This window comes from Varroa jacobsoni, unplaced genomic scaffold (assembly GCF_002532875.2).
Source record: "Varroa jacobsoni isolate VJ856 unplaced genomic scaffold, vjacob_1.0 scaffold_480, whole genome shotgun sequence".
Lineage (NCBI taxonomy): Eukaryota > Metazoa > Arthropoda > Arachnida > Mesostigmata > Varroidae > Varroa > Varroa jacobsoni.
The window spans coordinates 121,290-134,741 of NW_019213382.1; the positions used below are offsets into that span (position 1 = coordinate 121,290).

At 42.5% G+C, this 13,452-nt stretch overlaps 2 protein-coding genes across 2 annotated transcripts in view; one reads left to right on the plus strand and one right to left on the minus strand.

The window, feature by feature from the left end:
- LOC111260807 (metabotropic glutamate receptor 5) overlaps positions 1–13,452 on the minus strand; it is a gene marked incomplete at its 5' end in the record, with an annotated part of 161,967 nt that overhangs the window by 120,642 nt on the left and 27,873 nt on the right.
- The window catches only part of LOC111260809 (uncharacterized), a 20,310-nt gene continuing 8,087 nt past the window's right edge, over positions 1,230–13,452 (plus strand). The window contains exons 1-2 of the mRNA XM_022833840.2: positions 1,230–1,828; positions 2,230–2,451. Coding sequence (XP_022689575.1) covers positions 1,674–1,828; positions 2,230–2,451 — 377 coding nt within the window. The 5' untranslated portion in view covers positions 1,230–1,673. The remainder of the gene's footprint in view (positions 1,829–2,229; positions 2,452–13,452) is intronic.

A 13,452-nucleotide genomic window follows, 5' to 3' on the forward strand; every position in this document is an offset into this window, starting at 1 on the left:
TTCGTTCAGGGCTGGCGAACGACAGCAAATGGTATGCGTTAACGAGGTAAATGGAATACCCTTCCGGCTTTCTGGCTTGATCCGCCTAAATCGCTACCTAGATACATTATCACGGAATATAACGACACAGTTGCTTACTAACGCTGAATAAACAGAGGCATGCTTACACTACGGGTGGGATGCTGAAGCGAACAGGTCCTGAAATCGCGCCTTGGCCTGTGATCAGCATACGAGGAGGGGTAGTGGAAGGCAGCTATAGGGACCAGCGGTTGTCCAGTGCGTACACAGAGAATACGAAAAATACACAGGAAATTTTGTATGCTTTTGCGACCGCTGCTGTTACACTGTGGGCGACGATAATGTGATTGTTTAGTGTTGCATATGTATTTAATATTATTAGTAAAATATTTAATATTGTTAAATAATATAATATCAAGAAGTTGGCCACCACCAAAATAGCCGAATATCGTTTTGCGCTGCACGAGCACAAACAGAATTAGCAACAATTAAAAAAAATTGCTAATTTCCTAAAGAAACACTGAAATTTTCTTATGGGTTTTACGCGAAGCTTCTAAAACACAATTAGCACTATTGGAACAATGCTGTAGATGTCTTTTTTGGAGAAATTGCTTTCATTACTGTTTCAGTCGGTCAGGCCATTGGAGAAGTAACCCCGTTGTACGGCTGAAGCGTCCGCGGCGCGTCAAGTTCTTGACATGGTGTCCCTCTATAGCTTTGTTTCATCGAGTCATTTTTCAGGCTAATATTTGTTTTTAATGGCTCCAGTGCGGTCTAGGCAGCATCGGTCTACGCTTGCGGAGTCCACTGACCTATGAACGTAAAGGCGTCGAGGGCGGCATTTAGGGAAGACGCTTGAGACGCACCTTAAGCAGATCGCGTTAATGCTAGCGGATCGACTAATAAGCGTTACGAGACCGTTAGTCGACAACCAGTTCCCGACGACAAAAGTCTGTGATCTTCATTATAGAATGGAATAAGTGGTAATGAGATCAATGGCCTTTCCACCAAGCGCTATTAAGTGAATAGCCGCTGAGAGTTCCTATGCGTACCACCGATGTCGCTGCGCTTCAACCTGCATTCGTCGCATACATCATCCTTTCTCAGAGAGCTATATCCGGCTGCACGGTATGAGCAACCTCGGTAGGCGTGTGCACGTCTTGCTGGTCCTTCTGTCCGGAAACGGCTGTCATTCGTTGATTGTGGTGGTCAGTCGGAGATCGAAAATGAATTGTGACATATATAAGAAGAATACGGGTATGCCCCACGGCCATACCAACCGACAAGCAAAAAGAAGTTTGGAACAAGAGTCAAAAGCAACTCGGCCAGCGTTGCCTGCATGAAATGGACGGATACCCATTTGGCAGCTTCCTTTTTTCACGCTACTTTTTTCTTTTATAGTTTCCCATTCTGGCCGTCTATCCTTTCCCGGCATCAATAGAGAAATCCGACTAACACTAGCAACTTCGCAGGGCAGTTCATAATCGCAGGAGTTCTTTAGGAGAGCAGATACTTCCCAGCAAGGTGGACAAAGCACAAGTTATTGACTAAGCGTTGCTCAACTTCTTTTCGCCTAAACTGGAAAGATGCATGAGAATGCTGCCTGGTTGGTTGGCCTTCTGGGTGTTTAAGGGAGAAGTGCGCTGATTGGATAGATGGCTATAAAAATATATGCTTGTCCCCACTGCTACCGCCTGTACGATCATTACCGCGCCCATCTGGAGTCGGGCCATCTAGACGTGTCAAGTGGAAGCGTTAAAAAGAAGTTCCACACTAACATGGATGCAAACGTATTTGTTTCTACAGAATGGTGCGCATAAAACATTAAATATATATAAATAGTCTTATAAAAAACAGGCTTGTTTGTGACAAGTAACACTTGGCCCTGTTTGTTTAGCCCGTATCTTATTGAAACACGTTTACATTGCTTGTTTCAGTCGGGTTGAAATCTTTGTGACAAAATAATAAAACAACATATAGCTATTGGCAGTTACTGTACCCTTCGGATTCGGTTCATAACTTATCCCACCAGTTTAGAATCTCTCGCAAGTTATGCGCGCCAACAGCCTTCAAAGGTCTTTAGGAATACCGTCTGTTTATTTTATTTCTTCTAATTGTTTCCCAAATGTTTACCACATGTTCTGTGAAGTACGCTCTTTCTGTAGACATATGATGTCTGATGTGCTTCCAGCTTTGATGTCTTCCTTCCAGGAAAATGACGGCCTGGTACTATTTCCGCAGTTCAAACAGAAACAGTGGTAATGGCAGCGGCAATCAACAGTGGCTTCGCAACCAGCAGAGACTGTATCTCAGGGTCGCCTCGACTACCAGCAGTGGTATGAAGGCAAGTACGCGTAAGGAGCGGCCAGCTCAGTTGGTGATTACAGTCAGGCAAGCACGATCATCAAAAACAAGTGATGCGGGCCAAGATATGTAAGTACAATTAACTCCCAAGCCACAAAAGCATAAACAGCAGCCGAAGTAGTACATGACCCCCCCCCCCCCCCGCGGCCCACACACACCCGTTAGATAAGCAACACGCAGCATGGCTCAGTTCGAGCGCACCTTTGAGAACCTCAATCTTCAACCGCCTGCCATTTGCGGCTATCTCCACGCTCTGTGGGACGCCTTCATACCTTATGGAAGGTTGGGTGTTCGGAAGAAAACTGATAAAAAACCGTTTGATACACATAAGACTCGTCCATATGTTGCGCCTAGAAAGTGTTCGAGAGTGCGACACACTATGTCGCCCATATCACTGCACGCACTGCAACTTCAGATGATGTAAGTTGTGAGAACGATAATGATATATTGTCTCATATAAAGCCAACATGATGGGGTGCCTTTCGACATGCGTGCAGAAAGTGTGAATAACGCTAGAGGCCATTAAGCGGTCGTGCGCGAGGAGATATGTAACGGAAGAAGTGTCGGGCAAAACAAGCGCTGTTGGAAAAATCAGAAGAAGCTGTTTCAGTAGTAAGCATCTACGAGGGGACCCGGAAGGTTACCTAATTCATGCTTCGAAAACGATACGATGCAAAAGTAGCTGTCAACGCTTATAATCATCCAGCCATTCGGATAGTGCAAGTGGCTTCTCAAACTCATAATAAACTTGGGCGTGTCCGTAAGCCGAAACGTAAGGCGCTGCTACGTTTGGTCATATATGGCTGTTAAATGGGCTAGAATCTATGGTCTATTAGACAAACAAAAATAAATCTAAAAATTGGCCGTTTCTTGCAATCTAAATGTCAAAGATATACGCCGAATGCAACATCCATATTTTTTGATATTCTATTCTGTCCGGTTGACGCGTGAGGCGATGATATTCAGAGAAGCTGCTACTGCTTCTATAAACGCGTGCCATTTTCCGACATATGTTTCGGTGCTGTTCATAATGGCTTGCTGGCCATACGTCATATAATAGAGCTCCTCAGGAGAATATAACTCGGTATAAAGCAATGCGGTGATTACGTTGCCAAAATGTCTGGATACGTTGGCTAGCCACGCATCGAAGGACCGGCCCTCCCGACTATTCCCTGTTAGCCTTATTGGCTTATGCGCTCGGATGCCACTGCCGCCTCCGCTGTGGCCACCATTGCCTCGAGCTCCACTAGAATGTGCATTAGCCACGCGAGAACTCCATTTCTCCGGATCCTATAGATTGCGGGTGATCGAGTAGGTAGTACCAGGTATTGTTGCTCGCGATAGGCTAAGATTCTAATCGCAAGGGAGTGCCGAGACATGGAGCGGTCGAACGACACAGTATCAATTTTTCGGGTTAAAATGTTCCTCGAGCCTGGACTATTGCATAGCAACCTGTTCCTAGCATATGTGTTCAATAACTAAGTACGGTAAATTTCACAAATGATACCACTAAGAATACTCTTAGCCCGAAATCGTTAATATGGAATAACTTAGTATCCGGTTCGTATGCCGACTGTCAATTATCCACTGGTTAGTAGATAACTTTTGGCAAAAAAACGAAAGTTTTATAAATATTAGGTGAAAGCATTTTTATAGCATAGAAATAGCATGTTTAGTTCACATCTATACTATCGAAGTGAAAAGAAATAGGCAAGATAAACCTTTCCTTACATTAAGAAGCTTTGCGTGTAGCCCGTTTACTCAATTACCACAAAATAGTCAACAGTCAGCTAATACAACACTTAATACACAGCATCGCGAAAACCTGTGAAAGAAAATAGTTAATCAAAGCTTTAATAATAAAAGTCGTCTTGATCCTCAACTAGTTGCAGTGTAAAATGAAAAACAATTGATCAAACGTTACCAACTATCAATCTTATCATATGCATATTTACTTAGGTAAATACTGAAACAGCAAAAATACTTCGTCCTCTATAAACCTTCCAGCCAAACCCACGTTTTCACGTTTAGCTTCACGTAGAGTTCGGTAGGCAAACGTAGTACACGGCACAATGCAATTGTCACCGTCATACGAATCGCAGCTCTATTTATTTTTTCTCTGGATTCTTCCATAGCTACAACAAAATAGCCCGTATATGGTTCCTGACTCATTCGATGTTCCTTGTTCATAGAGACTTAATGTTCGAGCGTTTTCTCTTTCCTCGACCAACGGCATCTACCTACCAAGCAATATTCCTATCCGGCTGCTGATCAGTTTAGTCTCCATTCGATGGTTCGTTTGGTCTTGCAACGTACGTGTACACATTTCCTTTCAGCTTGTGGCTGCTCCACTGATCTGCCCGTATCTGCAGGTGGTACAGCCGCTACTGCAAAGCGACATTGCTGTTGCCACGCTCTGTACATTAGTGTTCTCAGCCCGGCTCTTTCGTCTCTTCGAGTGTTGGTTTTTCCGTACCCCGCTCATTCGTTTCACCTTTGTTTCGTTGCCTTCCTAGCCGTTTTTGCCTTTCTGTGATTCCATGCGTGACGATAAGAGTAACTGAGGCTTAAGGGCCAAAATTGACATTGGTAGGTCATTACTGTGTTTTGCCCCTGTTCGTTGGGTTGTGGGCTCATTGCTTGTCTGTCTATCTTACTGCCAGCCATTGCGTTTACTTCAAGGTTAATCTTTTCACTCGATCATTGAGACAGCTCTGAGGAGAGGTTGGCAAAGCCTGTCCCGTTGAGTGTCCTTATACCTATCTCGTAGCCTGTGTGCACTTCGCTTGCTTGGATCGGCGCCAACCAAACTAGCATAAAGAAGAGGTTAAGGCTATATTAAAGTGTAGACAAAAGGGTTTCAGGACGGCCCGTAGGGGATGAAAGAAAAAGAGCTGCGCTAAAATGATCATTGTAGCCTTCTCATTTCTTCGCTATCTTAACAAATAGAAAAAAAACCTGGAGCACCTTGTAGGTAACCGTTTTGTGTCAGAGCAAAGGTCATTCTTTTTAATGTTAGGTAAAAGAGACTGTTCTGCTTGATTCGGAAACTCTGTGAAGTCTGGATTTCAGCTGATGAATCGCTGGTGGATGGCGGCCGGAAGGAACAGGCGAACCGGACAGGAAAGGCGGTGAGTTACTGATCTCCATCAGTAGGCTGGCCAAGGCCCAGCATAAAGTGGCGGGCACGGTCCCAGAACCGCTGCTGCTGTAATTTATGTTAATACTGCGCTGTATCTGCAACCGTGTATTTCTATGGCACTACTCATGCTACATGAACAGTTAAGGCAGTAATCGTAGTGGCGTGACCGGCCTGAATGACGAGTGGCCTTGGCTAGCGTAGATAGGTTCTCAACACTACGAAACACTAACGCAACGATCATCGGAAACGGCAGAATTTCTATATGCCGCTGTTCAGGCTGATACATCTTTTCTACTCAAAGGTCTCCCTCAAATACTTCCTCCAGTTTAAATTTCCTTTAAAGCTCCTTCTTATGGAAAGCGACGGAGTATGCCGTTAGAAAGGAAACTAGTTGTGGTTCGCCTGTCTCCAGGACTTTTTTCACTCAGGACCCTGTTCTTCGTATCCAGCGAAGCTTTAGCCAGTCACAGTCAGCCTCACCCTATCCCGTTTTGCTTATTAATCTCTCCCTTACTTACCCACAAGGCGCGACATTGCCATCGCGGTGTAAGAACGATTTTTTGGTTTCTTTAATGACATCTTTAATGAAAAAAGTCACTCGAGTGAAAATACGCTACATTCGTAATTTTATTCTGTGGGCAGCAGGAACAAGAGCGACAGCTGCCAAAAGGTTGCTAGAAAGGTTCGCAAGCCATAAATCCTTGCATACCCCAATCACACATTGTTTCCCGACGAAAGAGTTAGTTGTGTTGTTGTCAACTTCTGTCCCGAAACCATATCAGTTGGCGTGCATGTCTTTGCCAGCCTTCGGCCTTCACACATGGGCCGTGTCTGTTCTACTCCGAAACCAGAATCCTTCAACGACTACCGTCGAGAAAGAAGATTACTACATTGAATGTAGGCGTGCAAGTAAGCAGACTTTGTCAGCATGGCTGGTATAGTCGACAAGCCCGTCCGACTATCCAGAATGGAAGAGCAGTCACTAATTCGGCCGTAAGAACATCTCAGCGACTTACTTAAAAAAGGACAAGGGAGAGAAAAAGGATAAAGGAAAGGGTAGGCTCAAGAACGCGAGGTCGAACAAATAAACGCGCGTCTTCGAAAAACTTTGCTTACATAAATGCTGTGCTGGCTAAACATAAAAACGCGTCCAGCAAAGGGTTTTTCCTTTAAGTTTTTAATGCAGGCCGAAAAATCAGATGCTTCATCAGAAACGGCGGCTTTACCGACAGCCTACGGTATATTAGGCAATGCAAAAAAGAGATACAGCACTACCTGACGAGTATTTGCCTACACGTACTGCTACAACTACGACGGACATCGGCGTCAGGACGAAAAAGACAAAAAGAGAAAATCCGATTCGGTTCCATTTTAAGTTAGATCCGGCAGTATGCTGGAATAACTAATGTGTGGAGTAAGTAAAATAGCCAGCACGAAGTATAGTGGGAACTTATGCTTTTCTATTGGGTCGACAGCGCCTTCTACTAAAACGGATGGAAAACGATCGGAACAACAAACCGAGACAAAGACAGACAGGGAAATCGACAAAGTTATAACAAACAACTTAAGTATGGTGTAGCTACTGAATTTCACCGGGAAGTTGTGCATTTCTTTTGTTAACTCGCTGTTTGTCAGTCTCTGTGTTTCTATGGTAGTATTGAACAAGGTGTGTTTTAGGTCTAACATATAACACTTTCATGACTTCTCCACGATCAACACCTAAGTTCAAAAATATGTACAGTAAATGCGTTCACACACGTAATATTCACTCTCAGCTAGATTTTTCACAGCAATGAAATGTCCTAATTTCTACCGAGTTCGAGGTTTGCCTTTGTGTCTTTTCGTACGAAGGAACAGCTTTCATAGCTAGACAATGGTCGGCTGTGCCAATATAGAAATTTGTTAGAGTACAATTTCTTGATCTATGGTTTCTTTTATATAACACTTTATTTAAATTACATGGTTGTATCGACAATGTACATTCCTCATACGAAGTCAAAATATACAGAGTACAAATTTTCCTAGCTGAGACGTTTGCTATCCATTATATATATCATAATATAATACACATATTATGCAAGCACGACATTGGCGCTTACGCCAGTAGGTAATGCAATAATAACGATTGTCAAGTGTAAGCCTCAAGTACGAACAGGGTGTTGGCTCTGAAAATAGTTAGCAAAAAAGTAAACAGAGACCAATGGCAAGAGTCTGCGAGGCGTGCATGGAGAAATAGCTGGGCTTTAAACTGTATATGTTGTACCCCTGAGAACATGAACGAGGTTTCACGGTCGATGTGCCTAACGACAAAATAGGTCGTGATGATGAATGCAGAACAATCTGATTACGCTGCAAGGGCGTCTCAGGAAACCTATTGAAAATGTTGCAATCAAGTAGATGCAATTCTACACTGAAGGGTGTAATGAAGCAATCGTCCGGAACGATGAATAGCGTGCAAAACATATTATTACCGAACTGCTAAACAGAAAAAGTTAGTGAAGTTCGTGTGAGCTCCACAAGCACGATCCCTAATTTTGAGAGCTGTGTTACTGTATAATCTAACTTCACCATGCAGCTACATCCATTGAAATGGGAAGACTATTATACTGTGTGCTAGGAATTGGAACTGGTTGAAACTATGCTACGGATAGTGAACCTATTAAATGGGCGCTGGCATTTATTATTATCAGCGTAATTTCAAAAGGGGTTGAGTAGCGTTAAGTCTGCACATTGAGCCGCGATTCGAATTATTTTTAAAAAAAAATCCAACCCATATTTTCAACACTTGCATTTTACCAGACTGTTTCTCATAAGGGCAAGGCTTAGGTACATAGCCTGTCAAAAATTTGGGCTTGAAATCATTTGCAGCCATAGTCTACAGAGCCTCAGCAGACTGTTGCGACCCCGAACTAAACCTTCAATTAGGCCTTGCTTTTTTGTCGAAGGCCTGAAATGTCGGAGCTTCGTGGAGACCCCAAACCATTGGCGAGGGCGGCTAACGGCAATTGAAAATCGGTGTTACACCGTGTTAGAATAACCAGATACCTGCACTTTTCTTAAAAACCGAAAAAGTTCACGTTTATTCAAAGTAGCAGACTACAAGCACATATGAGCCCGCCAACACGCAACACGAGCACCACGGCAACTTTAAAACGGTATAAACAGAGACGACGTGACCATCAAAAGTTGGCCTACCTTTGTGCACTACTGATGCACGCTGTATCTACCCAGATTTATCTATTTACGGTCCGTGAACTGCGTTCCAGTCATTCCTCTTCCTCTACAGCTTCTGGCGCAGAATATCTGTGCTTCATATCCTCTCAGGCTTGCTGTTTTCGGTATACTGTGCTGGCCAGATGTAGAAAGCACCACAACAAGAATTATGAATCGAGCGAGATCATGGTCAATCGAAAAAGGACAGAAGGTTTGTTGTGCATCCGCGTGGCTGTCATCTATTACAGGCTTCTGCCTGAAATTTTATTATTTTGGCAAAACCTCGCCGGTTACAGCATCTGCTGCCGTTATCATTCCTAACTCTGAGCTCTTTTCAACACAAATTGCATTGCGCGCTCGCCTAGCGGACGAAGCTCGACATAAGTTCGTGATGATATGCTCTTTTACCTAATGCACCGAAAGTTAGAAGACTAGAGGCCATCGTCGCTGCTTGGCAACTTCGTTTATCTAAAATGATGACGCAGACGTGATTTCATAAGCGATATTCTTTATTACAACACATACTAGCTAAAAACGGGTAAACTCATTCTAAACCAGTACCCTGTATCAATAGTATGGATACAACTCATAATCTATTAAGACCGTGAATAATCATTTGCCTGGGTATTAATCCTAACGAGATGTACAGTGAGTGCAAAATGTTGAGAAATGGCCGCGATCTTTGGTGGCTTAAAGCATGTCTAAAACTACGGCGTAGACCTGCACTAGGTCAACGGGTATATGGATATCAGAGATAGACGTTTCTTCTCTACTGAGTAGCTCCTGTAAGTTGAGACCCGAGACGAGAACGCGGCATTTTTTAAAATAGATTCTCGTTCCATTTTAGCATGGCCAATAATTTACGTAAATCTAATCTATTGGCAGTCATGTTTCTTCATCTATTTCAAAGACACGTGACCCAATAGGAGCCCAAAAATATTGCGGTCATTGTTAATTGAAACTTCAACATTAGTCAGCACTTAGCATGGCATATACTATTACCGTATGGTTTCATAGATCTGTTAGAGAAGTCCCAAATAAGTCTAATAAGACCCATTCTGGGTAGACCTTCTAGATGAAACAGGTCCTTGATGCTATACAGAGGAGCTTATTTTGAGAATTTGTTTATATATATATATATATATATATGTATAATGGCGCATCTAAATTGCGATTGTTCCTTATGCTTTCTTTGTAGGTCTGTGTCTAAACAAAAAGAAATATTTCGACGATTTTTTTTTTTATATATTCCTAACGGCCACATCTATTCCGTATAACAAGCACCCACCGGGATTCCAGCTTCAATTCGAAACGTATAACAACATCCAATCATTCTCAACATATTCCTTCTTAACCGACGGATAGCTTTCAATAGTAACCGAGCGCTAAGCAACGTTGGTGGATGAAAACTCAATAAAACGTCGCTCGAATACGCTTTATGCAAAAATTCACACAAAATTAAAATTTGTTCTGCTATCAATCGAAAAGCCCCAAAAATGTAAGGGCTCAAAGCGGCTAAAGAAGATCGCGAAAAAAGCGTATTTTTTTTATATTTTATTTCAGAGCGGCTGTCCATCAAGCAAAAACCCAAATGTAAAAAAAGCTTTTTGGGTCATCGTAATTAAATTTTGAACCCTTCGAATCCGGATCCTATCTGAGATTTTCCAGTTTGCTCCATGAAAGTTTACTCGGATTTTTCAGAAGGCTCGTGAGAACTGGCAATGAAGTAGACTGTTGAGGTTGGGTAAAAAAAACTTCTTTAATCTTGTTAGATGGTTTGCTCAGCATTGAAAAATTGGAAAACAGTTGATCCTTGCCCATGTTCCCAAAACGACACTTTCTTGTTCACCATGACAAATTTATTTTAGTCTACGAAGAACTGGTTTTCGTCTAAGAGGAACCCATACCCGTTTTGAAATATGGTCCGCCTAAGTTCTCCCTCGTCTGAACTATATATATATATATATATATATATATATATATATATGTGAGAGTCTATTGTATGCGTGCTTTCTGCACTCACAATCCCTTCTACTAAGTCAAATCAAATGTTATTATACGACCAACGTGGGTAAGAACCATTTTTGCTCATAATGCTGTTTCACTATTCAGCTATATTTGCTAATTCTGTATTATTATTATTATGTATTATTATTTGCTTAGTTGTTAGTCACTCTACTTATCCTAATTCAGTTCATTCGTCACGGTCCTGGTTCACGTTCAAACACCAGTGCCATAGAATGAGCCGTAATTCCTCCCGCCGCCTTTCGCCCACCGTATTCTCTCCTTTAGTTGAAAGACTATAAGGACGACTGCTATCGAGCGTATTTACTTACTAAGATACCAAACTAGTTTGTTTTTTAGAGAAGGCTGTTATTCCTTTAGCAATTTGTTACGTCACATTTATCTCACAGAGAAATTATTAAAATGAACCAAAATCAAAAGCGTATGAGTTCCTTGATATAGTTCTTTCGTGCAGGAGCAGGACAAAGGCGTTTAACTTCACGCACCTCAAATGAGAACACAGTAACTTTTTCATTACGAGCAATTATTTTGGTTGATCTCTATTGCAGTGGAGATGTGGTGGGTCGTTTGGGCCTCCAACAACTTTAAATATGTTCGATTCGATCATACTCATCATTGATCGACAGTAAAATTCTTGCTTTTCCAGAGGTTGCTATGTAAGAAGTTCTTTATTCATTAGTGAAACTCCTTACTCTAAGTGTAGGACGTCCCTAAATGTGTAATATCGCATGCCGGCACTTAATTCCCTGTGATTGACCAGTAAACGACTTCAACCAGTCGGATATTAATTATCTTAGACTTTTCGTTATACGTGCTTATTTTTACATGTACTGGAATTATGTTAGACAGCATTGTATTGAATGTCGGAAGGATAGCTAACGCCTCTCGAGACAGACAGTTTAATTTATTTAGAAATACGCAAAGCGTGAAAAAAATACTTTTAGATGTTCGGGAAGATCATTACGTATCAACATAAAGAAGAGTGTCAACATTATTGCCATTATACTGAGGTCAACACTTCAATGAGCGAACGACCTATAACAGAGTTCTCCCATTTCATAGCTTTCTCATGGAACTGCCCATATCCCATCGTTTTGCCTCGTTTACGGACCTTATAAAATTGTAGAACATTATTTATTCGTCGCAGCTCTGGCTGCCCGCTTTCATAGAAAAAAAAAGAACAAAAAAAAAAACACCTAAAAAGCAGATCAACTGAGTTGATTAGAGAAATCTTTGCGCACTGGTTTCGATAGCGTCCAGTTCACTGGTCGACTGTATAACACAGGTATTTTATGATGGTACGGTTCAATTCTATTACTCCATCTTTTATTGTAGAAACAAATTGAAACTAAGGGTCGTATTCGATTGCTTCGGCTTACAACTCAAGAAAAAGTCCTTCCCAATTCTCTAGCGGAAAACGTCTGGTTGGTTTTTGTAATTATGCTATAGAATGAGTACAGTAAATGTATAGTGCACAGTCTGTATTTTATGTCGTGTTAGTTGAAAGCTAACTGTTGATAATAATAACAGATCTATATGCTGCTCAGTCACCATTCACTTGGCCTTTAGCAGCATCGACCACGGTCGTAAAGAAGCGCACCAAACAGAGAATATGGCGACGTTAGTCGACGCATGCCACGCAAACCAGACGTCGCACACGTTAGTTGGATGTCGGAATGACAGATGTCTGCAACGACGTTTGTTTGACGGCAGGACTCTTAACGAGGTCTGTAATATTCGTTGTCACTGGCATCGCTGCCTGAAACTACCGCCTATCTATACATTGTCGCTATGCCTGTCTAGGCATGTGATTATATTCACAGGAACAGAAGTACAGAGCCAGTCAATTAGTGTAAACAAATAGAGCCGTCAAATCGAACGAAACATTGTCGTAGCGGGACTTCCACTTCTTGGTTGCACGGAAAAGACGGCGACAGCCATGCGCCTACGTTACACGTTTGCCCTCCGCCCTCTGCTCACATCTCATTGACAAAAACATTCATGGGGTCTCGCGCTTTTCGCTTCTTACCTAGAATCAAGAAAGACCACCGACGAGGCAGCTCCTCTCTTGTTAGCTGCCGCAAGTGTCTAGATGAGGTGCATTTTGATTGCAAAAAAAAGGCAGAGCGTGTAGGAATTGAAGAGCGTGCTAGAAACCCAGAAAGAGGGAAGGAAGTCAAGGAGGCTTGGATCCACAAAGAGATACTACGTCAGGCCAACGCTAAGGCTACACGAAATGCGAAAAGATTCGAGGGGCTTCGTACCCTTTGTCCCGCTTGGCTACTCTGTTGGCTAGTAAAGCTGAATTTGCTTGGTAGGATAGCACGTTTGCTCGCTAGCCGCCTCGCCAGAGAGTTTACGCGTTACTTGCTAATGTGCTGAACGTGATCTGGCCCAATTCACACGACTCTCTTCTGGTTCCAGACGTATACACATATGAAGACACAGGGCACAGACACAGGCAACTTAAGGGATAGGCGGACATTCGATCCGCCTGTAACTTCACAAAGTCTAGTCTTTGTCATGCTGTTTTGCCGAAAACGGCGCGACATTTTAACTAGTCTCACTATGACTGTTAATATATTGGCCATCGAAGGCCAATTTCGAATGCATATCTGATACGAAAGTCGGTACCACGAAGTTTGAGAACTCGTGTTTTTGTTTGTGCGCCTATGCTCTAAGTACGAATA